At 38.0% G+C, this 26,541-nt stretch overlaps 1 protein-coding gene across 6 annotated transcripts; it reads left to right on the forward strand.

Annotated features, from left to right (window-relative positions):
• The first annotated feature begins 186 nt into the window (after positions 1–186).
• On the forward strand, positions 187–24,743 carry PSEN1 (presenilin 1). Of its 6 annotated transcripts, none has more exons than XM_051791571.1 (12): positions 232–267; positions 1,981–2,031; positions 2,887–3,030; positions 7,651–7,907; positions 9,230–9,371; positions 12,988–13,055; positions 14,100–14,320; positions 16,193–16,291; positions 17,569–17,655; positions 18,499–18,672; positions 20,137–20,255; positions 20,542–24,743. In XM_051791571.1, exons 3-12 carry the CDS (start codon positions 2,947–2,949, stop codon positions 20,695–20,697), a joined length of 1,407 nt encoding a protein of 468 aa, XP_051647531.1. In that variant the 5' UTR covers positions 232–267; positions 1,981–2,031; positions 2,887–2,946; the 3' UTR covers positions 20,698–24,743. The 6 variants fall into 6 exon arrangements, with proteins under 6 accessions (XP_051647527.1, XP_051647531.1, XP_051647530.1 ...); XM_051791570.1 differs by lacking the exon at positions 232–267 and adding an exon at positions 462–708; XM_051791567.1 differs by lacking the exon at positions 1,981–2,031 and having other exon boundaries at positions 187–267.
• The last annotated feature ends 1,798 nt before the right edge of the window (positions 24,744–26,541 follow it).

Consider the following 26,541-nt stretch of genomic DNA (forward strand, 5'->3'; position numbering starts at 1 on the left):
ACCTTTCTTCGCTCCCCGCCCCCGTGTCTCGGCTCCATGCAGTCGGTGGCGGCAGAGCTTCCATCGTGTGCTTTCAGCGGCGCTCCCGGGGGCCGGTGGGTGCCGTGCGTGCCGCAGTCCGTGCGGGGCCCGCCCCGGCCCGGGGCCGCTCCCGAGCCGCGCCGCCCGTGGGAAGTGAGGTGGCGGCGGGCCGGAAGCGGGCGGGGCCGGGCCGGGCTGCGGCGGCGCGGAGCCGGTGGCGGAACCCGGGGAAGAGGTGCCGGGCAGGTCCGTCTGTGCGCGGGGGGCCGGGGCAGCCCCGGGCGGGGCGAGCGAGGCGCGGTGCCCCCGGGCCGGGCAGCGGGAGCAGCGGGCCGGGCCCGGTGTTGGGGCGAGCCCTGCGCGCACTCCTGCGGGCCGGGGCGTTTCCCTGCCCGCTCTCTCGCTTGCAGAGTCGGTGGGGCTGCACCAGGCCTGGGCAGCTGGTGACTCCGGGCAGGGTCGGGCAGGGCCTGACCCGCACCCCCAGCGCTGCGGGGGCCTCCCGGGGGCCTGGGATCCCGCGCCGGGCCGGCCCCGGGTGGAGGGAGACGGCTCCGGCCCGGGCAGCGCTGAGGGCGGGGGTGCCCCCCGAGCGGCCGCAGCTGTTCTTGCTCCCCATTTGAGAGGCGAAGCACGGGTTAACCGCGCCGCGTTTGTGTCTGATCGATACTTGCTTTACTTTCTCTTGTAAGTAAAGAGGAGCTTACGTGAGTGTCGCCTCTGCTTACTATGTGTGTTAGCTCTGCTTATTAGGGTAAATGTAAGCGCATGACAACGACAGTTGTAATTCCTGTTGTTACGACGTAGGAAAGCCAGAAGGAAGCAAGGAAGAACTTTTTTTAGACAGGCTATTTTAATATTCACAGCTTCATTAGAAAAACAATTTTTTGGTGAGTCCCTTTTCAGGTAAAACAAGTAAAACTTTAGTTTGCGTCTGTTTATGCACAGTTCATTTGTAGAATTCATTCATTCATGGTTACGTTTCAAACATAAGAGTGTGCACTTATTTAGCAATATAAAATAAAGTTGTTTGGGAAGATGCCCTGAATCCATTTTCTGACTTCTTGAGTTTTCAACAGGAATTGTTTTAACAAACCATAAATTTTGAGGTCTGTGATTCAAGCTTTGATGCAATTCTTCTGTCAGTTACTCCTCCCTGTCTTCAAATACTCTCTGCTCCTTAGTAGCTGAGGTTTTTATTGTTTGGTGAGTTTGTGTGGTTTTCTTTACCGACCTTTAAGTAGGATTTTGTGACTGGTGTTAAGTTTTGGTTTTCTTTCCTGTAATTTAATTAGAATTTTGACATGCTGCAGTGTGAAAAATCTCATTCTGATATTCCACATATGGATAAAAATTCTCAACTTTTTCAGCTGTGGTTACTCTGTCACTGAGAATTTCTACTGATAGCAACCTTAAAAAAAACCCATTGTTTGTATTCTGTGACCCTACCAAAGAATTAGAGCAAAACTTTGAACAATGGAATTCTTATTTATTTTCATCTAATCTTATATTTAAATTATATTTTCAATGAGTTAAATTCCACATTTAATGGCAAATGTGGAAGGGAGCTATTCTAGTGAATGCTACCTGGTCTTTCTTTTTCCAAACAGTTTGCATGTTCCCACTAGACTTTTTAAATTGATGTTGCTTCCTAATGGGTCTTAAGTGGAAGCTACACTAAGTTAGCTGCTGAAGTTAGTAAGCACTGTGCCCTAGTCTTGTTAGATTTGGCTTCAATATGGTCCCATGTATGAAAATAGGCTTAACTCTCTCTTTAAGTAAGATGCTGTCTTGCAGCACTTGTGTCTTGCTGCTGCCAAAAACGAGAGACTTTATTTTGTGATGTCCTCTATTGTAGGAGTTTTTCAAGGTCCCTCCATACATTAGCTGAGTATACTAAAACAGCAAAAAAAATTCTTGATTTTTTTTTTTTCTTGGATTTGTTTTCTTCCATTTTAGTGAGTAAAATCTACTGTAAAGAGGACTGATGAGTGCTGGAGTTGGCACAAGGTAGGAACAAGAGCCGCTTGGGATGGACTGGCACCCCACCCTTGAGGTTTATTCGTTATTTATTATTTGTGTAACCAAGCCTGTGATTTATCTAGGCTTGCTCACTGTCTCTTAAAATTATGGGGTTTTTTCTAAAACTTAGGTCAGATTTCCTCTTTCTCCTTTATTACTTTATCCTCTTTTGTTACAGAACACATAGTTTATTAATGTTTGCATAGGAAAATGTTAGCATCTGACTTTTTTATGGAAAAATGTATAAAGCTGTTACATATATGTGACATGTTTATGTAGATGTTGCTGGTGGTACATAAAACCTATGGGGGGCTGAATGCACATTAGTTCTTGAGGTTCAGCTGAAATACTGTCTTGTGTAGCACTAGGTCACTCTTAGGTCATTACAGAGTTATGGTTATATGTAGATTTTAAATGATTCAAGTGTAACTGAGTCATCCTTACTTGAAAATTACCTTTGAGCTTCTCAGCAATACGAAACCAAACGGCTTGGAGCAATTGTACTCTGCTGAGGTAAAAATGTGGAAGTTATGCTCTGAACAAGTGTGCAGTGCTTTTTGCTTATTGCACAGGAAGCAGTGGAGAACCGTTCTGAATGATTAGTTTGTTGCTGGCTGATTTCTGTGGCTGATGAACTAATTTGATAATACCTAGAGGCTCTTATTTTTGTGCTGGAAAATCCCTATTATGAGCTCTTAGTAGATGCAATGCAGTTTGGTATCATCGTTGGATAAAAAAACGTTGTCTTTGATTTGTGTGAACTCTAAAAATTGGGGTATAGAGAGGAGGGTGACCCTGGTCATGTTAAGAGCAAAGGCTTTTTACACATCCTTTTCCTTTCAGCATCTGAAGAGGAAAGATCCGTTTTGTGTGGAAATAAGTGATTTCCAGAGGACTGCTCCAATGACAGAGCTGTCTGCGCATTTACCCCAGTTTCAGCATGGACAGCTGACAGAAAACTTCCCTGATACCCACCTCAGCAACACAGTATGTAACAAACAATTTTATTGTCTAGTAGCAGTTAAATAGAGGTGAATAATTTGTTGGGATTAATTTTCTGTATCTGAACTGTTGTGCTGATAAGCAGTGCCAGAAGAAATATGTTGCAAAATATCTGATGTTCTGAACTTATTTTTATGTACAGAGAAGACTTCCCCCAGTTTAAAGTGGTGTTGGAGCGACCAAGCCATCAATTAAAAAAAAAAAAGAACTGGGTGGAACACTCTGGTGTCAAACATTGACCTTTAGAGGATTTAGTGAGTTCTCTTGATCTAGCCTGGCTATGATCTACTTGGTTCACAGGTTTCTCAGTCCCAGAGTTTATTTTAGTCTAGGTAGAGCTTCAAGCCTGGGTTTTGTTATTATTACTGGAGGACTGTTCCTATGCAGGAAGAACAGCTCTGTCTTGTCTTACTCGAAATAATTGTCAAGGTGCTCTCAGAGTTCTTGAGGGTTTGGGGTGGGGGAGAGGGAGGGGAGAACTCAAACCATGCAGTTTTATATGACTGCTTTGTAAGACCTAAGCACGTACTTGTTGCTAAAGCTATACCCATTGTACTGTATCTGTTTTGGTAAAACCAAGTTCAGATGATCTGCCTGGGTGTGGTGCTCAGGCTCTTGGATTTGTCATGCTCTAGTCTTTGTTCCTGCTATAGCTCTTGAATATCAGGTTTCCTTTTGACACAGAAATGCTCTTGTGAGTCTGGGCCACTTGTAGCCATGTTTGTGGCAGAATATTCAAGAGAATATTCTGATCCCTGCTCCAACTCTTTTATACAATACAGCAATTTAAGTAGAATTTTGAAAAATCCTTGTCTTAATCTCAGATCAGCATCATGATATAGCAGTAAAAATATAAAACATTTGAAAAATAATTTTTAAATTAAGAAGTCAGTTTGACTTAAGATCTTACTGTTTATATAAACTGCCAATAAAAACAGAAAAGTGGGAAACTTTCCTACTGCATCCTTTCTGCTTTTACTTCAGAGGGAATGAAAAAGATTTCTTTTCCTCTTGGACAGGTGAGAGATTAATTTTTATTGAACACTTCTGCCAGATTAAAAAGGCTGAGCTCAGCAATAAGCTGTGGGCTCACCATCTTTACAGATAACTTGGTGATGCTCCTTACCAGCGATGGGTTCTATTTTCTTCTTACTAACAGACTGTACTGATGAATAACTGCTACTTGTGCTTTTTCTTTCCATGTTTAAGTAACTCTGTAGTTTTGATACTTAGCTGTAATGATTTTTCTCCCCCATACACATGTACTTTGATTTGGACGTATGTACAAAAGTCCTCTCTTGCTTAAGTATATGTTAGCTTTTATGGCTAACAGTCAGCATGTGAAATCACTAAGTGCTGTAATTTACCATCTCTTCTTTTACTCACAGACGAAGAGTTCAGCCCAGTCTTCAGTATCTGTCCCTGTATAGCGACCTTTAAACATCAGTGGTTGTATGTGAGAACTGATGAAGTCTGTGCCCACTGTCAGGCACAGTGGTCTGCTCCTGACATATAAATCTGGATATAATAACTAAAAACTTCTTATCAAATACGCTAGGATTTTATCTCTTGGTTCAGGGGCATTAGTCTGGGTTTGCTATTAACTATTTTCCTGATAGGAAAAAAAAACACTAGCATTTACTTTTGAAATTGTTTATTCACCTGAAAGCGCGTAGTTCATAACTTACATTTGCTTACGGTGTTACAACAGGTGTTACTGACTTTTTAGCTTCAGAATTTTCACTTTTAACTATGTCTGAGGACAGCGAAGAGTCTGTTCCTTTGCTTCCACTTCAGCAAGAGTCCATGGCCTCTGCTCTGTTTAATACTGATCAGGTAGGATATAAGTGCACTTTGTTCTTTTAAGAAGTGGGGCACACGCATGTCACATTTAGCTAACTTTAGTAGCCTGAAAGGACAACTTATTTTCTAGCTTTAACTGCAAATGAGAGAATAATTCCTATAACTCTTGATGCTGATGTGGTTTTCATGCACTGTGTTTTAGTATGTAAAGGCGTTTTGTGATTGGGTCTTTGTTCCTAACTAGTGAAGGGAGTAAAATGGCACATATTGGTCTAATTTCTTCAGTTTTTATGTTTGGTTTTGCAAGTTTGTTGTAGTGGTGCGCTAGTTAATCAGGCTGTTAAATTGGCTGGTTTTGTGTTTGCTCTCCAAAGCTGTAGATTTTTATTTTATTTTTTATATTTCTACTGCAAAGATGGGGTAAGTGGTGCCTCATGCAAGACTGCTAGTACAGCAAAGAAAGAGCGACACATTCTAAAAGTGTGCAGACAGCTAGAGACTCGGTTTGCTTTGCTTGTGCAGTGTTCCAAGGCTCTGTTCATCTCCAGTGTCGCGTTATGATCATCTTAGGCAGTTTATTTAGACAGTTAAGTTTATTGTTGTCTTGTAGACTGAGAGAAACAGAGTATTTTACTATCAAAGTGAAAAATTTTACATTTGGGCTATGATCTGTACAGAAAAAGGTTCAGTTGCAGCCACATTTTAGATTAATTAAACATGATCCCTTTATATGCATTCTCCCATATTCCCATTTCTGACTTTCAGTAATTGTATGTGAGGACTTTACATAAAATGCCAAGTGATTTATAACAAATCTTTCATTTAGTAAGAAATGATATTGCATTGCAAGATATTTTTCAGGACATATTTTAAGTTAATGATACTAAATTCAAATTAAGGTTAAAACCTTAACTCAAAAAATCTGGTTACCTCCTAGTTTTAATTGTTTAATTTAGATAAGTTTTTTTTTTTCTCCTCTTATATTCCGTTTCCTCTTTGAAAAATAAAACAGATTTTCTCAGAGGACAGATCTTGAAACTCTGCTTAGCTTGATTCTGAGGATACCACAAAAAAATGAATAAATAGGCATAGTGTTTTGTGTACATTGTTACTTTGTACTGTTCTTTAAAAGTAAATTTTTCATGACTTGGGGAAGTTGTAGAGCTTCAACTAGGGTTTTAGCAGTGTCAGCATTTACAGTTCAAAGTCCAGGGACTTGTGTTCCTTAATCATTAAAGTGCTTTTAAAACCCCACTGTGAGTTCCTGAGTGTATACTTGAGATGTTATCTTTTCTGAGGTGGGGCTGGGAAAATTCTGTATAAAGAATTTCCAAAATTACTATTGATTTATCGAAAAACTGCAGTGAATTAGTGAGATACAAGTCAGCAGTTACGTTTGGAAATGCTACTGACAACAGGTAATTAAACTTTAACACACTGCATGTTTAAGAAACAAACTACCTGAGTAAGAATATGTAAAGAGAAATTCATGAGGTTATTTTCAATGCCTTATCTTATGTCTAGATCAATTTTACTAAAACGAAGTGATATTTTAAAGGTATTGCAAAAGGTATCTTCCAGTGCACTTATTTAAACAGAACTGGTTTAGATTAAGTAATTCTGAAGAAATGAGTTCAATTTTACAAGGAATCAAAAATCTTTGTGTTTTATCTCTTGTATTAAACCTCTTGAGTTTGAACAGTACAGCATTGACTTTGGACATGGTAATACACGAAAAAAATGGGTAGTCTGTATAAAGTGTTGCATTTAGTGCTTGTTTAGTGTGTCTGGTAATGGTTTTGTTTCTTTGTAGTCCAGAACAGGTGAAGCATAACTCACTCTCCTATTGTGTTCTCTATGTGCACACAACATATAAAAGGTGGATTACCTCTGCTTGTAGGGCTTCTTGAAAAGGGTACAAAAGATTTGTGACACCAGGCCGGATCATTTACTTACAGGTTATGTTCCTAGTTTGTACTTTTGCTTCCATTGAAAGTTTACCACTGTCTTTCTGTTTGAATTATATCCTTGATGTTTCATGTAGCACTATTAGGAATGGTAGGCAACTCTTTCATATTTGTTGACAAGAGTGGTGGAATTTCTTCAGTGTCAGTGGAAGGATGTGGCAGTAGTATCCTTGGGAAAGGAGAGAAAGAATCTGTATGCTTAATTCATCACACTAAAACTTTGGGATCAAATCTCAGTATACAGACTGAGAATTACATGAGTTTGATCACCATTTATGTGTCATTCTTTTTATTAAAAAGGTGGGAACACGACACCTCTATGACACTCCATTTTAATATATATTCTACTTAGTATACTGTAGTGGGAGTAACATAATAAAGGAAGTCAACATTTTCTTGGAACTTCCATGGAGAGGGGATCATAAATGTCTGTTTGGCATTATTCTTAGGAATTGATACAGTTAATTCTTGTCAAGCTATGGGCATTCTACTGTCATGCACCCTTGTCTCAACTGTAGTTGAACCAAGGGAAAAAGCTGTCTGTCTCTGTTCACCTTTAAAATTCTGTTTAAAGGAAAGGTGACATAGGCTGTTAAATGACACCAACCTTCTTTTAATTGTTGATGGTTTTAATGTAGATGTTTTTAACCCTGTGCTCCCATTCTTTTGATAACTATGTGATGCAGTTAATTACTGCTGGTTAAGTCCCTGCTGTGGCATGTGTTCTTGACAGTAAATATTACCTTACGTGTTTCCTCCTCAAGGTCATGTTTAGCTTAGTGTACAAGAATGATTGTGGAGAGGTGCTGAGGAAACTGGTTTTTATGTATTACAGAATGACAACAGTGAAAGACGTCGCCATGATCATAGTGAGCGCAGAAGAAATGACCGTCCTGAGTCTGAGACCAATGGGCAGCCACAAAACAACATTCGGCAAGTGGTGGAGCAAGATGAAGAAGAAGATGAAGAGCTGACACTGAAATATGGGGCAAAACATGTGATTATGTTGTTTGTACCTGTCACACTTTGCATGGTGGTCGTTGTGGCAACTATCAAGTCTGTCAGCTTTTACACACGCAAGGATGGACAGCTGTATGTATCAATTTTTTCCCATATCTTTTCAACGGACTCAGATAATTTTCTTTAAACTCCATTTCTTCAAGAGTCTAATTCTTGCCTCCCTTTTCCCCTTCTCCAACCCAAAGATAATTTTGTTTTATTCCTTCCAGAGACCAGCCTCTTATGCTCATAGTACTATTGACATTTGTTGTCTGTCTGGTGATCAGTGGGGATAATATCTTGATTGTCACTGCTTGATTCAGATCCTAGTCCTCATTTTAATACTTCATCATGCCCTGTGGTATTTATAAAATAATTCTAAGCCAAAGCCATTTCAGTTGTACTCTGCTAGAATAAAAATTTTGGAAAAGGAGCAAAACTACTAGTTTAAAGGAAATAACATATGTGCCAAGTTCTGGTTTGCCCATGCTGTTTGATTAAAAAAATTCAAATGCAAGGGGAATATAACTTTATGAGGTTCACTTTTGGTGTAGTTACAGAAACTTTCCTGGCAGTTGACTGTGTAAAATTTTGGTAAAATATTAATGTTGAGAAGGAAAAAAGGCAATTTTAGTGAAAGCTGGTGAGAGAAAGGAGATGAAGGAAGAACACTGAGCCTGTCAGAAACTGCAGCAAATCATAGAATGTTAAGGGGTTGGAATGCACCTTAAAAATCAGTCTAAATGTTCCACTGTGAAAACGTTTAGATAAAATGATTCAAAGTGTGTTTGGTTTTGAAATGTTTGTATAATATGTCATAAGATGTTTCAATAAAACACAGTGTTCTTTTTCACTTTAAAAGTTGTTGATCAAAGAAATTTTTTTGAGATTTTATTTATGATAACTGTTTTCTTCCTGCTTTGCCTTCCCTTCTCGCAGTGAAGCAGTTTCCCCAGGGGTTTGTATTTCTTTAGGAAAGAGTGAGCTGAACTCTTAACATGGTTTTGTTGAAAACTTGGGGGAGCCTTCTGTGGTGAATCCGTAGGTGGCATGCTGTTGAAACTCCAGCTGCACTGACTGGAGCATGAGTGATGGCATGGGAGAATGGGAAGGACACATGACATGGGAGCAGCCATATCAAACAGGGGGCAGTTCTGGGCTTTGTTTGCTTTACAAAGTAGAAAATAGTAGTAATCTAAGAATGTAGGAAAAGCAAGTCTTGTAAGGAATCATTTTTTTTTTACTTAAAACTAGCCAAATATGATACTACGCCACTGTTCAAATTTTGCCTTAGTAGAAAATAGCTTTTACAGCTCTGAATTGAAACATTACTGCAATTTTGTTTGATGTTGGCTTCATATATCAGAAACATCTGTGTATTCAGTGTGATTTCAGTTGACTCTTTGTTGTTGTAGCATCTACACTCCTTTCACAGAAGAGACAGAGACAGTGGGACAGAGAGCCCTGAATTCAATTCTCAACGCAGCTATAATGATCAGCGTTATCATTGTCATGACCATACTCTTGGTTGTGCTTTACAAATACAGATGCTACAAGGTAAGTAGTTGTGCTAGTTTTATTTATTAGTACAGATTATTTAGAGAATGGAACAAAATGAAAGGTTATCAAGGATGACTGAGCAAAAGGAGCAGAACTGATGATTGGATTCACTGTTTCAGTTTTGTGGCTTCTGTTCCCTTGACACAAAGCTGGGCAAAGGCCCAGTGCTAACACTGCCATCTGTTTTGTCAGTTAGAATTAGGGTGACATTGCTTTCTATTCTTTTGAAATGTTCATGCACGAAAATCTTTTTGTGGTCAAGAAATACAAAGGACAGGCCTGGACCTGCAATTCAAAATCTCTTCAGGGGCTTTTTGAGGGCTACTCTCTCCCCACCCTGTCCCCAGTAGAGATGTCTTCCATCAGTGTGATGTGTGCGTGGCTGTACATGCCAGGCGATATTCTTATAGCAAACACAGAGACTCTAAGGCTCTTTTGTGAAAGGCTGCAATCATATAATGATGTAATCTAGGCAAGTCCAGGCTTAGCATAAATAATTGCAATGTCACTTGTCTGGGAAGAGTTATGTATGAAAATTCCTGGGTTTTTTTGGTCTTAATGACCCATTTGATAAGGCTTGGCCTAATAAAACTCCCCAATATGCAGACAGGACCTTTAATCTGTTTCATAGTTGTAAAACATGCAGTGGGATTCAAAGCTTTGTTTCACTTCATTTTGTTTTCAAGAGGGAACAGTGGTTTTCGTCTTCATGTCTGTGTGTGAAACCCCTTTACAAAGTATCTGTGGAGTGACTGAGGAAATTATTTTTGCCTGAATCTGCATACATCTTAGAATAGTGATTTTTAAAGTATGGACCTTATCTTTTATCACAATGTGCTGTTAAATCTGAACCAACAAAGTTTTCCTGTTAAACTGCCTATTCTCTTCATTCTGTTGAAGTCAAATAACTGATGTGCTTTCATTAGGTTCCTTAGTAGCCAGTTGCTTCTCTTCAGGTGCTGAAGACATCAACAAGTGTTAACTAAGCTTTTGACATTTCTGGCATCCTTCTTGACCTTACAAAGCAGGGCACGTTCTCCTTGCAAAAATAATTGTTCTGCTAAAAAATCAGAATTATTTGATACCAGATATTTCCTGTAGTTATATTATATACTAATTACATTAAATAATTTTTTATTTTTAGATTTTCTAACAGAGTATTTCTATGCTGCTATATTAGAATGCTGTAAAATGTAGTTATCTGTCCATTGAATTCTATTTAACATGCAGTTATATACGAAGAATATAGTCTAGATTATGGGGAACGAAATTTATAATGAAAGAACATTAGGTCTCCATCTAGTAGTCATGATTTGCTTATCTTCACAAGATTTTTATGTGAAAACTCCTTTGAAGAAAGGAAATACTTCATCTTCACTGCTGTTAGTTTCCTGTGTTTGTCCTGTATATTATATGTTAAGCATGATCCTGATTCTAGTTCCTAAATCTAACCAAAAACACCTTTGAAGGGGATTGTATTTGATTAGCTTTTTTAATTTCTTATTCTTTACATTCTTCATTGGTTTAGTCTGCCTAGCCAAAGTCTGACTGCTGTAGCTCACTTTAATTATCTGCATTCTGCAGATCATCCTTAGTTTTTATTCAAGTTATAGCAGGCAAAGCCAAATCTGTACCAGCAGTCTGTTAGTGTTGAAGTTGTTGTCAAATGAAGAATGAAGATTCTTTAATGAGAAGGCAACAAACCTGTTCTGGTAACGTGCTAGGAACACACTGACCAAAACTTACAAGAAATACTTTAGAAAAATCACGGGTATGAAAAGAGGCCGGTGATCTGGAAAATGCTATAGTAAATGAGATGCATACTGAGGATAAAACAAATGTCTGTGTAAAATGTCAGCTCAGGTCAACTCTTGAAACTGCCCCCTTTAGTACTGTTGACAGTAGTTATGCAAAGTGTGTGTAAAAGTTTGCTGGACTATGGCCTTGGTGTTTGACACTGTTAGCATTTTACTGTTTTTTAGGATGAAACATTAGTATTCATTTTATTTTCTTAAGTGATAAGAAAGTTTAAGAGCTTATATTACAAATAGGAGAACTACAGATAGAAGTCATGACACAGCTTTCTTTGCCATTTTCTTTAAATATTTTCAACTAATTTTACAGAAAAATAAAATTATTATTCCTAGGTCACTACTTAGTAACTTCACAAGTTGTTGGAAAATTGGGTTCTATTTCAGGTACATATCAATCTTCAGCTTTTGTATGGTTCTTCCTCCTACTTGCTCTGAGTGGTGACAATTTTCCATATTGAAAGCAATACTTTGGCAGCTTTCCTGCAGCATCTTTACAGGCACTATGCTTTATTACATATTGGAAATTCTTAAGTCTTTTTGAGAACACATTGGCAAAAGCCAGTCTGAGAGATTAGAAGTTAAATTACAGGTTTGTTAGGTTGAAGGTTAAATTTGAACCTGTTTTGAAAGGCAGTGTGAAGGACGAGAATGAAAGTTTCAAAAATTGCTGAGAATTTTAAAAATGCTTATGAAAAATTTAGCATTAGACTAAGAGTACTAAATTACTAACTGTAATAACCATATTCTTAATTTGGCAGAAAGTCCTGGTTGCATCACATAGGTGTGATTCTTTTAGTCTGTGTGCGTATGGACTTTGCTTTTAAATTAGCCTTTGCAAAATATTTTAAGAACTATAACATAAGATCTATTCTATTACACATGTTTAAGAAGAGGACAAAGAGATAACACAGTTATTTATCAGTTTCTGAATACTTTGATCTGGTGTACATATATAGCTAATTTAACCAGTTAATTTTCCACTTAGCATGTCTGTTCAAAGCACAATTCCTTATGCAGCTTTAATTTCTAGATTATTGTTTCTGACTGGTTATCTATTTGCAATGCTGGGTCAGGTTTTATATATGAGATTCTGTGCTGGGACTTTGAATATATATTTGTCATTCTCAGTTCAGAGATTACTGGAGTTAAAGGGCTCTTCAATCTTACTTTTTAGTTTTGCACAGTAAATACCACAAGAGTGGTATGCATTTTTTTCAGTGCACAGTCTAAGCACCTGTCGTTTCCAGCTTTAAATCTTTGTCCCTGCTGAGTACAACGCTGAACTTTTTTTTATTAAATTGTTGGGCATGTATGTCTGCTCTCATATCAAAATTAGGGATTGTATGCATAGATGACTGACAGAGAATATAGAAATCCTTATGTAGTTGTTCACTGATGATAAGCACTGAGGGTTTTTCTGGGTTCCAGCTTTTAATTCTGTAACTGTATTCTAAAAATGGTTTGGAATCAGAGCAGCACAAAAATGAGTCATGTTTTTCATCTGTGTTAATTCTAGATATTTCTGCTGTGTTATCATGCCACTGGTATCAAAATGGTCAAAAAATATGCAAACAGTAGTTTTCAGTAGAGCTGAAGAACCTCTATTGAAAGACCACATGTCACCTAAAATTCATAAGTTTAAATTGAAATACAATAAATACGAATTTAGCAGCAACCAAAGACAGAAATCTCTTAAATCATTTGCTTGCTTTAATCAAAAGGTAAAATAACTTTAAAAGCATTTTTAATCTATATTAACTTTAAAATAGCAACTCTAAAAACATCTGTATCTTTTTCAGGTGATCCATGGCTGGCTTATCATTTCTTCTCTTTTGCTGCTTTTCTTTTTCTCATTCATCTACCTGGGGTAAGTGAACCAAAGCATTAATATGCTATTTTTCTTTTATCATCTTACGTATGTATTTATTCTAGAACTAGGCTTTGAATCTTAAGAAGAATGATTGTGAGTTACCTATTGCAATAAACTGCTTTGATGCTGGGCTGTATATGGAAAGGCTGTTTGCATGGGAGTGATGGAAAAGAGCCAGCTGAAAAGAATCTACTAGCTCACCAAAATATATTCAGTGCTTTTCTTTTCAAATTTAGAAGCATGCCTTTGTCCAGACATCAAGAAAAGTTGTCCATAATATTTGGTATTGTCTAAAATGAACAGCCTGATCTGGGTGTGTATCTAGAGTTATGTCATGAAATTACTATCCTGTGTATATTTTTATCCCACTTGATGACAAATACACTTCTCTCTGAAGAAACTTACTTAATTTGGTCTTTGGGAGGAGAAAATGATATTCCTTCAGTCACTGATTTTTGCTAAAAGTGATCTGCGATGCCTCTTTTGGTCAATAGTTTCTCTAACCTTAACAATAACTTGAAATACAAGGCAATTCCTGTATCTGTCCCTGCTGCCTCACTTTTGTAGAAGTTCAGTGACTGAGGGGACTCAGTGAGTTCAGTGAGTGAGTTTGTAAGCCAATTATACATTATGACAGTAAGAGACATCCTGTTAACAGTGTACTTCTCCAAGGTCAGCTGACAGCTACAGTTGACAAATTTCCTGGGGGAAAGTATTATGCAAATTATAGGGTTCTTAGTGGCTTGATGATCTGGTTGCAGCAGAATCTGCAAAAAGCCATCACAACCATTTCTTCCTTGCGTCAGTGAAGTCACCTGTGACTTGGTGACAAAGTATTTGTCTATTTTGCTTTTACGTAAACACTGGTAAAATTATCCCAGTTGTGAAGAATAGTTAAGTACTAATTGGAGGGAGAATTTTACATTTGTGCCATTACATTTAATCTGAAAATCTTTTAAAAGATATTCTGAGGCTTGCATCTGTATTTTGTTTCTGTTGTTTTAAGCAAATGCAGTCCATATTATTTTCATTTTTTTTTAGTGAAGTTTTTAAGACGTATAACGTTGCCATGGATTACATTACGGTGGCACTCATGATCTGGAACTTTGGTGTTGTGGGAATGATTTGTATCCATTGGAAGGGTCCACTTCGGCTCCAGCAAGCATATCTCATTATGATAAGTGCTCTCATGGCCTTGGTGTTCATTAAGTACCTTCCTGAATGGACTGCGTGGCTTATCCTGGCTGTCATTTCAGTGTATGGTAAGTTTTGGGGCAAGGCATAGTAATGGGTACTATGGCAGGAATTTCTTTTATTCCATAACTTTTCCACTTGTCTGACTAGACCTTAAAAAAAGAAAAAGAGTGTGTGTGGGCGTCACCCAAAGTAGCAGATAAGGTGATTACAGACTTCAGAAATAAGGTCATGATCTAAACTGAGATCAGATCCCTCCAGCTGAGGGCTTTTTGTGACTGTATGGTGCCATCTTTCTTCATGTTTCTTGGACTCATTAGATTCTTTGGGAAGGAGAATTGAAGTAATTCAAGAGAGGAGGAGATGAGACCTACTTTTCTATTTTGATCTCTTCTATGAAGGGGGAGAATTTTCCGCTTCTCATTTTCCCCAAGAATCCTTGGAACCTCTTGTACATTCAGAATTTAGGAACTTATTGTTTGTGTACAATCCCATACAAGTAGAGATCTGCCCAACCTATGAATTGCTCAAATTTGTGGACATAGAAACAAAACCTGATCCTTACCTGATAATATAATGAGAAGGAAGCAAGGAAGGATTAAGGACAGTTTGCATTGCTCGAAGTCATTTTGCATTTAGAAGGATATAGTTGTGAGACTTGTTTCCTTGGCTTCTTTTTTTTAATTAAAGAAAATTGTTAGAATTATCACATACTGCCCTTTTTCAGAAGGATGGCTGAGAAAAACCAAGATGTAGTTTCTTCATAAAGCTGTAGGGGGCACTGGGTAGTTTTGGTAAGAAAATCACTATCCCAAATACTGATTTAATTCACAGGCAAGACTAAAATTCAGTTACTTAGACATAATTAAAACATTACATCTAAGTAAGGATAAGCTCATAATTTGAATTTTCTTGGAAACATGTAAGTGTGATGGATGTGTACTCTCAAAGTCACTGATAATGATAAAGACTGAGAATCTGTTAAGTTGTAAGTGCAAGGGTTAATAAGATTTGCTTAGCTCTGATACCTCAGTGTACTCCTTAAGTGTCCTCTTTCTTCAGGTGAAGGGAAGTTGTCCCTTGTGTGTATGCTTGTGGATCACAAGACACATTTAAAAAACCTTCCCATCCCCCATCCCCAATTCCACCCTTCATGACTGGAACAAATCTGAGTATTTCAAGCGTTCAGCCTTTATTCAGTGACAGCAAAACAGAATTACTTTTGAAATAAAGTTCCAAGGCCATAATGCAGTTGTTGTGAGTAAAGGGATGTAAGTTTCAAAGCCTGTGACCCCACACCAAGAATTCTTTACTTGAGTGGGACCAGCAGCGGTGCCAGGGCAGTTAGCTCAGGTGCAGAAGGCCTACTCTGTGCAACATACAGCTCCTGACAAGTAAGCTCTTCCTTTCAGTGTCAGATTTAGTTTCAAATGAATTTAAAGACATATGGTGAGTGGACAACTGCAAAGGGTAGTAGCAATGTTAGAACTCTCTCTCCAAATATGCCTACTTCGTAGAAGTCATGTAGGCCTCACCTGCTCTCTTAAAATTTGTTTTAGTATTAAACTTAGGTTACAAAAAGCTTTGATAATAGAAAGCAAGCTTGGGTATTTCCAAGGTGTTAGTTGAATAGTAGCTTTCTTGAATTACTTGCAAGTCGACAGATAGACAGATTCATTTCCAGTTAATATAATATCTTAAGTGAGAAATATTGTGGTTTTAAACTTGTATACATATTATAGTAATATGTAAAATAGATTGTATAACTGAGAATATTAAAAAGTATTCCTGCAGGATGCTGAGCTGTGGCCAGTGACTGTCTTGGAAGCCTATGTCCAGGGTGCATTTTACTTTGTTACAAGTTTCTGCAAGTGTTATAGAAAAAAGCTTCTTTTAAGTATGTCTGTGGTGATATAAGATCTGTTCACCCTTCCTTTCAGATTTGGTTGCTGTCCTATGTCCTAAAGGTCCTCTTCGTATGCTAGTTGAAACAGCTCAAGAGAGAAATGAAACTCTCTTTCCAGCACTTATTTACTCCTGTAAGTACATTAAACTTGCAGTCACCCACTTAGTTGAAGTGATTTGCTCATTTTTCTGTGTTTTAATAAGATCTTTTTCGGCTGAAATTCTTGGTCCATTCACTTGGGCCTCAGTTTTCCTTTCACTGTTGACTCAGAAATTTGACTCATCATATGACTAAGATGTTTCAAGATAAAACCCAGAAATATTTTGTTACAAAATGCAAACAGGAAGAATGGTAACAGATCTTGTTTTGGACAAAGTAACATGTCACTAGGCTGTGTATTAAACCTATTCAAAGGCAGTATTTGTTTTCTGAAAATATCAGGTTTCAGTGCTTAAATAACCTGGGTATTACTATAACGAATGTGAGAAATTGCCAGGTAGAGATTTGTTTACAGGACTATTTTCTCCAGGGCTTGTCTTTTTTGATACGTTGTTTCTCCCTGCAGCTGTGAAAAATAACCTACTGAATTAAATTTGCTGTTATGACCTGTGTATCAGTTAGTAAATAATTCCACTGGTTTTGAAGTTCCATATTGCTGGGTGGAATCATATGGATAAACAGTGGAGTAAGCTAATCATAAGTCTTGATGCTACTGGTGCTCCTGACAGGCCTCTATTTGGAAGCAGGAAGTGTGCTGTAGACTGGCTACTTCAGGGACAAGCCTACAGTGGAGAAAAGAGAGGGGTTTCTCTGTCTGTTACTCTTGCTATGTTTTACTTGTACTGTGCATAGCTGCCTTTTATTCTCTTTTGTGAGAGGAGAGGTTCAAGCTGAGAAACCACAAACCTGAATTGAAGTACACCATTTAAATTTGACAATACGTCGTTACCTCCAGATTGGAGGATGGTGGAGGCAGAGAACAATTAACTTTGATGCAGATGCTGCCTCTGAGTTGACATAACTCAGTTCCAGTGTTAATAGACCTTTTTACTTGCAGATAAAAGCACTGATTAATGAAAAAAAGGTAAAGAAATTGTTGATTCAGATTTTCAGAGTGAGCCTCATATACAGAAGTAATTTCTCTGGCAACAGCTGTTGCCATTTTTTTCAACATCTAGTAAGAATAAAATTTTATTCACCAAATTCTGTAAATGTGTGTTGTAGTTGGTACTGGCTGTGTTCCAGATATTACTGTGCTTTACTGAAAGTGCCTGTTGGAAAAGGATGTTGTATCGAAAAACCCCACGAAAAATGAGAAAGTGTTAGCATCAATCCGTTTTATCTCATAATTGCATACATCTGAAGATATGATAAGCTATGCTGTTGTGTTGGTTTTTTTCTTTTAAATAGCAACAATGATATGGCTAGTGAACATGGCTGAGGAAGATCCAGAAGCCCAACGGAAAGCTTCCAAAAACTCCACTTATGATAAACAAGGTGAGTTTTTCTTTGACAAGCCTTTATAATTGTCACTTTATTGGAATACATGTTTATGGATATTTATCTTTTAGTGTGTTAAGTGTCCTGGTTGCTGTAGAGGAGTGAAAGCATGGAGACCTAATTAGGAATGATGAATCTGTCAGGACTTCAAAAATTGCTTATTTATTGTGCAGTTAATGTTATTGCATTTGTTTTTCTGGGTTCCATGGTGTTGATGTTGAAATTACTTCCAATAGCCAACTATTGACAGAGCTTAATTCTTTGTCAAATTGGGAAGATATGGTATAATACAAACCCATTTATATTAAGCAGAAATGTGTCTAGCCCTCTTGGCTATGCAGCTAGTGTTTAAAAACATGGGGTTTATTTATGTGTGTTATTAAAGCAGAGTAGAGTTTCAGAATTGAACATGCTTGAAGGCATCTATATATATGTAACTTTCAGTAAAGTTTTGTATTCTACTGGAAAATTAAGCTGTCAGTACTGACTAAACAAGCTACTGAAATATTAGATGAGAGTTTATTCCTTAAATTGTGATCTTTAAGTTAGGTCACCACAGAACTTCCACTGTTATGTGGAAGTACTCCTGAATCCTAGGGCTTGAGTACAGCATGTAGATGCTGTGACTGCAGAGTGGATATTGACTCCTGATTGTTTCAATAAGTATTGAAATCCTAAGTGAAGATGTCTTGTGATCGTGTGTGTCCGTGTTAGATGTTGCTAAATATTATGGCATACCTCTTTTTTCCTCGTTCTGCTATGACCTTACATGTGGAGAGATTTTCATGTTTTAGATGGCAAATTTTTGGAGGAGGTCTTAAATGCCTTTCTTCCTTTGAGCTCCGGCAAGCCAGACTCAGAATGAAGATGCTGAAGCAGATGATGGTGGCTTTAGTCAGGAATGGCAGCAACAAAGAGACAATAGAATAGGACCCATTGAATCAACACCTGAATCGCGTGCTGCTGTTCAGGCTCTGCCCAGCAACTCTCAAACAAGTGAAGACCCTGAAGAACGTGAGTATGGAGTACTGTGTCTGAAAAACTTACTAAATCTGAATCTAGTCAGTCTTAGTCATCCTCACTGCACAGATACACCATGCTGTGAGCTAATAGCAAGCTGAAGATCATAACCATCCTCACTGCTCATGATCAATCCTGATATGCCTCATAGAAATAGATTGCATTGCTTTTTGGTAGCATTTGGGTTTGCTGCAGGAATGCGTGGTATTGGCCAAATTGCTCTTTAATTTGATGCACAGACTCAAAACTTTAATAGCATGAGCTGTTTTCAGACCATTATACAGTCAGTTGCATTAGTTTCTGTCTTTTTCATGCAGTGTTCTGCTGTGTATCACTTCTTTTGGATTACAGGCCCTGTAAATGCAGTCATTACCCTTTTTTTTTTTTTGTCTCAAGATTAAACTACTGTTATCCACTCAGTAGAAAGCAATGTTTCAGCAGTTAAAGGGTGTTTTAGTGCTTACAAGCTTTTCATGACTGCACTGTTCTAGACATTTATTGGAGGCCTGTTGAAAGAGAGTAGGGTTGCCATTTTTCTTTTATCCATTTTTATCTCGTTTTTTCCTTTTTTTTTCCTTTTTTTTCCCCCCAATATTTAAGCAGGCATATACCTCTGTTTTGATGTTCTGAGTTCCTCTTGGAACTCTGAAGTGAGTTTTGGGCTGGACTGTAGTCAGGTGACAAAGTAATCAATAGGCCAAATAAAAACAGCTGATCACCTGGTGTTGACCTTTCTTAGTTAATATCTTGTACTAAAAGCTCATACAGTGAACTGGCATTCAAGAAGTTTTGTGGTGCTTGCAGAAATAATTGAGTATTTTGCTTGCAGAGTTGTTGCTAAGATGGTAGTTACTGTTTAGAAGAATAAGATATTAAATCACAAATTTTCTTAAACCTCACGTTTTAGACTAAGTATGCTGAGTTTTTGCCTCTGTTATGCTTTGTAATTACACACAAGTGCTGTTAAGAACTACCTTCTTAAGAATTCTGTAGGAAAATTGGGAAAGCAGTGGAATATTTTGCTGTGTGTAGGTTTCTAACTGGCAAATTAAACATCATTGTAAGGGATTTATTTGTTTTTCCCCTCCTTCAGCCAGCTTAAAGGAATTGCACTTCAATATTCTGTTGAATATGACAAGACAACACAAAGTAGACACCCCTCCACAAATATAATTACAAATATCTGAGTTTATATATATTGCATTTATATGTCCAGGAGACCGGGAATATATGAAAATTCAAATTATAGGATGAATTAATTAAGTAGTGGAGTATTTCTAATCCATCTTGTTTCACATGAGTTTGTTTGATTCAGGAGTGGTACTAATTTTGAAAATAAAATGTTATTTTTATCAAGTCTCGTTAATAGTTAATGTAAATCTGCATTTTTCTTTGACAGTTACTGATGTGTAATATTAGTAGATTGATACTTAATGCTGCCATGTGTTCACTTTGCAGGAGGGGTAAAACTAGGTTTAGGAGACTTCATTTTCTACAGTGTCCTTGTTGGCAAAGCCTCTGCAACAGCAAGCGGGGACTGGAATACAACTTTAGCATGTTTTGTAGCCATATTAATTGTGAGTATAATGTAATATTATAATAGGAGTAGTTTCTATTGTTCATCAGGGACGAAGTCATAACTGCAACATTTTGTCTTCCAATGAGGACTTTAGCTGTGATTTTCAATGGCTGTATGTCTGTCACTTAAGCCTTTAGTTTAGGAAGGCATAAACTGTATCTTTTATTTCTGTGGCATTCATGTTTTTATATATATATATGTATATATATAATCTTTTGCTTGTCAGAGTTTCCTAATTTCTCTGTATGTTTTTTGTGTTTTGTTTTTTTTTTCCTCCCCCTCAGGGTCTGTGCCTTACACTTCTGCTTCTTGCCATCTTTAAGAAGGCCTTACCAGCTCTTCCGATCTCCATAACCTTCGGGCTAGTTTTTTACTTTGCTACAGATAACCTGGTGCAACCCTTTATGGACCAGCTAGCATTCCATCAGTTTTATATCTAGCAGACTTGATGCTGGAATGGGTATTTGTAGCAAATCCGGGAGAAGAAAAAATGTTTTTCTCTCAGTTCTCAAGTGAGATGGAAGTTAATTACTCAAGATTCCAAGCCTGAATCATTACAACTTCTTCCGATGGTGGTTTTTGGTTTGGTTTTTTTCCTGAGACAGCTGCTGCACTGGGCACCAAATGAATTTTCCTGTGTGAAAGTGGCTCCTTCCTGATGGCCAGTCTAAACCAGGTGCTATTATATCAGAGGTTTTCTGATATACATATCTCTGGTAAGGACCACCTGTGTGAAAATTGCTAATGCTTCCACCAGCAGTACGATCTCTTACCACACGTTGATTGTTTTCACAGCATTAAGGGTGCTCAGGACTTCCTTGATGTTAACAGAGGAAGCTGATGAATCACATGGAACGTGTCCCTGTAACTGCTTGAAGAGAGAGAACCCAATCTGGACTACTTCAACAGTGCTTTTTTGACAGTAGAGTCCTGACTCTGCTTTATGTAACAAGAAAGGACTTAGTAGCAATTTGACAAAGGGAGAAAGTACTGTCACTCTAAGAGTGCTCCATGATTTCATAGCCTCTGTGCCTGAGCGTGTTTGGTTTAGTAAATTTAAAAGCTTTTTTTTTTCCACACTGGAACCAGAGCCTCTTCTCAGTTTTAATAATTGTATTCTCAAGCATGGAGTGCACCTTCTGTATACCTGCTCCAGTTTATGTAGCTGCTTAGACTTGGACTGAATTATTTGGCATTAGAAGATTATAAGGTCCTAATTTGGATCTTATATTTTAAAAGGTTAATAAACTACATTAAAAAAAAATTTCAGGAGTTATTCTTTGTGCTCTTGCAAATCATTTTGCTAGAACACCATTTCAAACCCTGCATTTGAAAGTAGTCTCTAACAGCACGGACTGCATTGTTGCTGTATGTTCCTTCTATTGAAATTCTTCTGAAATAAGTAGACATTTGCAGCAATCCCAGATAAAGTTTAGCTTGCCAGATCTAGATATCAGAGTGCTATTAAAAGCACTTCTAATGCATCACTGAAATTCTTCATCGTCAAAAACGTGGTTTAGAGTTCTGTTGACCTGAAGTATTGGTCACTCAGCTGTCTTAACACCTGAGGCTGGACAGGGATTTTTTTGGTGCAGTATCTTTATCGGTGAGCATACTTAAGTTAGGGGAGACATTGCTAAAAGTTACGAAGGAGCAAAATTTGTGACCTTCTTCACTTTAATTACCTCTCCCATGAGGAACTGAAGATTGGAGAAATGAAAGACAATATCACTGAAAAGAAGATAGGAGATTTTGAACTTCTTACAAGGAGAAGAATCTATTGAAACCTTAAAACTGATCAACTCTGTTGTCTTCTTCATTTGGAAGAACTTGTTTATGAATAATTGAGTGGAAATGAGACTTGTGTGAGATGAAGCTGGTTTTACCATAGACTCTTACTCTGTACAAGTAATTTTTTCCTTGGGAAGCATAGGGAGTGGATGGGCATTCCATTTTACTTGCATCTTCATACTGGAGTCCTTGCCAAGTAGAACAACTGTCAAAATCCTGACACTAGCTCCTTTTACCTTTTTTTCCGGGGTTTTGTTTCAGTGCCTATAGATTCAAAGGACTGAAACGTCAGAGATGCTCACCAACCATTGCCCAAATAAAGGAAGAAAGGCTGTAATGTGTAAATCTGCTTTAAAACCAAGAAAGGCTTTCTTTGATTGTCCTTGATAATGTATGTTTCTTTTCTAGTATGACTTGCTAACTATAGTGTTAGCACTTATATTTTCATAAAATGTATTGTCTTGTCTCATCTGAAGTACTCTTATTCATCTCATTTGTGTTCTGATTCATCTTGGATAGCATTAATAAACTAACCATATCAAAATTACTTACAGTGACTTTTCAAGTCAAACTTGTTTGTGTTTTCTAGCTTATATCACTGTTCCATATTTTGCTGCAATGAAGTCTGACTTAAAACAGGTTGGTTGTTTGGGGTTTTTTGGGGTTTTCTGTCATTTTTTGTTTGTTTGTTTTTTGTGGTGTTTTGGGGTTTTTTTTATGAGACTTTGAGTTGGTTTTATACCATTGTAACTTGTCCCTTTCCTGAGCATTATATCTAAAAAAATTCCCTTGTGTATTTTATTGGACATCCCAACCACAGTTTCATTGTATAGAACAGGATTGCTAAGAGTTGGCATCAGTGACATTTCTTTGCATATTTGAGCCAGCTCTCAGTTAAGGGTTCTTACTTAAATGCAGCAGTCATCTCTCGTGTTTCTTTTTTGGCTTCAATATGCACCATGGGAGCACTAGCTCCATTAAGAGTTGCTTTAGAATCTATAGAAATACACAAAAACCTTTTCATGTATTTGAATGGGTGTTAGATGTACAACCCAAGGAAGAAGTCAGAACCTTCAAGCACTAAATTGCCAGTCTTCCACTCCCCAGAGGCGCTTCTGTTATCCTGCAGTTTCTGAGCTAGTGTAGAGTGACAGTGGTGGAGAGTATTAAATTTGTATTCATAGAAACTGTTCAAGTTTATGTTTGAATCTCAAAATAAGTTCAGAAAGGAAATTGCTTTTCGAACCTAGGCAATGGTATGTTAAAGTACACTGCTTATTATCAGGGCTTAATACACCTTCAGAAACCATATTAAATTTTCTAGATCTGCCCTCTTAGGCCAAGTCACGGTAGCTTATGTTTCAAATGAGATCTTGCAACTAAAGATTATCTCAGTACTTGGGTCCATATAAGGTTCAGTTGACAGTAGTTTTTGTTTGCATTTGGGTTGTTACTACACAAATGCGAAGGTTGTGTCACATTTCTCTTCTTTGTCTTGAAACACTGATCTGAGATCATGATTCATCTTGGTTAGATTGTTATAACTGAAAGACTTCTGATAAGTAGTCTGCACTTTTGAGAGAGTTTTTATTATTATTAAATTAGTATGTTAATGACAGCACATTAGACTGTACCTCTGAAAGAGCTATTGTGTAACCCTAGCAGATGGATTCATCTCCTCTGTGCTCAAGCAGACTGGGGGTAACTGCTTTGTGACTGCTTCAGTGTTCATACTTTGAAACTGGGTATCATGGTAGCTTTCTCTCCCCTTTCAGCTTATGTCAATGATAAGTCTCCTTTTTTGACTGAGCTCCAAATAAATATATAAATGAGAAAACATCATAAAAAATTACAGATTTTCCTAAAATCCAACCACATCCATTTCTCCCTTTTTTTTTTTTTTTTTTTTAGTTTTTCTGTTGAGGGATTTAATCCAAGGCAAAGAAAAGAGACCCATGGAAGCTGGTCTTACAGCAAAGCATATGATACTGTCATATCTATGTATGGCTACTATGGCCACACTCAAATTCAGTGCCATCTGTGTGAGGTGCATCTTGAAGGTGTAAGCACATGATACTGCAACACATTCAGGATAGTTCTGGCTGGATGGATGATGACTTCTTTAAGCCAAATAATCAAGGGCTGTGCTCCACTAAAAATGGGTGATCTCCTAAATGTACAAAGCAGACACAGGCTATTTCAGGCATAGGAGACTGGTGCTTCTTGGATATATAGATATATATCTGTACCTATGGAGATATAGATACATGTACTCCAGACCTGTAGATGACAACTCTTCTGCCACTAGTGCAATCAAGGATTAAATATGCAGAAGTAAATTTTGGGTGGATGGTACTGTACAACAAAACTTATCAAAATGCTTTATTTCAAAAATTAGTTTGGCAATGCTGTTGAAGCAAGTTTAGTAGACTGTGGAACATGTCTGCACTGTGATTGTATCTCAGTGGTAGCTTGGTCATTGGAAATGTTGAAACGTGAACTAGAATGGAATTCTTTTACATTCAAAGTATTTGCTGTTTTCTTTTTTACAGACACTGGTTTGTACATAACCTGAATTGAATGTGAATGTTTTTTAAACACCTTTCCGGTTCTTGATAAGATATGGTTTTGATAGATTATTGCAAATTTTCCTGTATTTGTCTAATCATTAAAATAAAAGTTGCATGGATCCTGACTCATCTTGCCTTTACATTATTTTAAAGCCATCACTTAAAGCACTTGGAGACATAAACGCTGTAGATGTTTTTATTCAACATTTAATGAGTAAGATTCCTTTCTTAAAACACTTAAGTAGCTGCTTTATTTCCCAGCAGAAGAACTTCAACTGATTCCTGTAGTACTTTCTTCTAAAAGCTGCTTTTTGTGTTCCTTTAGAGTCAGTCAAAGCCTGTTGCAAAAGCATCCCATAAGGGAAAATTAAAGTTTGAAAAATGGTACGAGATTATATTGAAACACCAGCTGGCACAATGAAGATTAGTAGGAAAAAAATATACCAAGTTCAGAAAGAAAACACTTAATTAACAGTGTTGTGTATTGTTATTTTGGTGTCAGTTTCTTATCAATATGAAAGAATTTTTTCCGTAGCAGCACTTTTTGGTTGTTTTGAAGAAGTATTCACTGCAAAGTTCAAATTTTTTCATGTTGATTATCTGCTATTGAAGATGTTTCTTTGGGGGATTACCTTGTCTCTACGTGAAAGATCTGCATGGAAGACCTAAAGAAAGGTCTGTCCTGACAAGTAGAAAGTAAAGTACAGGTGTTAGGAGGCTTGCATGGATGAGCAAGGAGCTCCTAACTAAGCCCAAACAGAAAGTGAAGAAATGTTGTAAGCAGGGGCAGATAACCCAAACACAGCATAGAGTTGCTTTCCAATCTTGCAGGGATAGGGTTAAGGAAAGCCAAGGCCCCTCTGGAGTTACATCTGGCAAGGAATGTGAAGGGCAAGAAGAAGGGACTCTACAACTGCATAATGGCAAAAGGAAGACTAGGGAAATAAAGATGTCACCCCTGCTGAATGGGGCAGGGAAATATGTGACAAATGACATAGAGAAGGCTGAGGTACTTGTTGCCTTCCTTGCCTCAGTCTTTATTGTTAAGACTGGCCTTAAACAGTCCCATACCACTGAGAGAAGAGGGAAAGTCTGGAACAAGGTAGATAGCCTTGGTGGAAGATGTCAGGTTAGGGAGCTTGCAAACAAACTGGATGTATTTAAGTGTGTGAAGCCTGATGGGTTGCATCCACGAGTGCTAAGGGAGCTGGCTGGCATCATTGCAAGGCCACTCTGGAATTATCTGAGTGATCATGGCAGTTGGCGGAGCTTTCTGAAGATCGGAAGAGAGCAAATTTCAGTCCTATCCTCAGGAAGAGCAGTAAAAAAGAATGGGGGAGATACAGGCCATTCAACCTCGCCTCAGTCTGTGGGAAGCTGACATGGAAGATCATCCTGGAAAGAACTTCCAAGTACATGAAGGATGAGAGGATGACTGGGAGTACCTAGCTTGGATTTATGAAGTGAAAATCATGCTTGACCAACCTTCTTGCCCTCTACAATGAGCTGAGTGTCTTAATGAATGAGGGGAGAACCGTTGACGATCTCCCATAACCTCACTCTAGACAAGCAGACAAAGTGTGGGTTAGATAAGTGGATAGTGAAATGGACTGAAAATTGACCCACTGCTCAGGCCCAGAAGGTTGTGATCAGCAGCACAAGGTCCAGTCGGAGACAAGTCATTAGTGGTTTATCACAGGGCTCAATACTGGGATCAGGCTGCTCAACTTACTCATTTATGTTCTGGATGATGGAATGGAGTGTACCCTCAGCAAGTTAGTAGATTATGTGAGAAGTGGAAGCAGTGGCTGATAGACCAGATAACTATGCAGCATTTAGAGGGACCTCAATGGGCTGAAGAACTGGGCAGAGAGGAATCTCTTGAAGTTTAACAAGGGAAGCACAAAGACATCCATGTGGGGA

Source organism: Manacus candei, unplaced genomic scaffold, assembly GCF_025592945.1.
Source record: "Manacus candei isolate 608988 ecotype Guabito, Panama unplaced genomic scaffold, ASM2559294v1 h1tg000033l, whole genome shotgun sequence".
Taxonomy (NCBI): Eukaryota; Metazoa; Chordata; class Aves; order Passeriformes; family Pipridae; genus Manacus; species Manacus candei.

What these genes read in the sequence shown, in the direction of transcription:
- PSEN1 (XM_051791567.1), top strand. Translation starts at nt 2,947, where the DNA reads ATGACAGAGCTGTCTGCGCATTTACCCCAGTTTCAGCATGGACAGCTG. An exon ending in GGCTGTCATTTCAGTGTATG is followed by an intron (nt 14,321 to 16,192) that starts GTAAGTTTTGGG and finishes CCTTCCTTTCAG; the next exon opens with ATTTGGTTGCTGTCCTATGT. An exon ending in TCCAGCACTTATTTACTCCT is followed by an intron (nt 16,292 to 17,568) that starts GTAAGTACATTA and finishes TCTTTTAAATAG; the next exon opens with CAACAATGATATGGCTAGTG.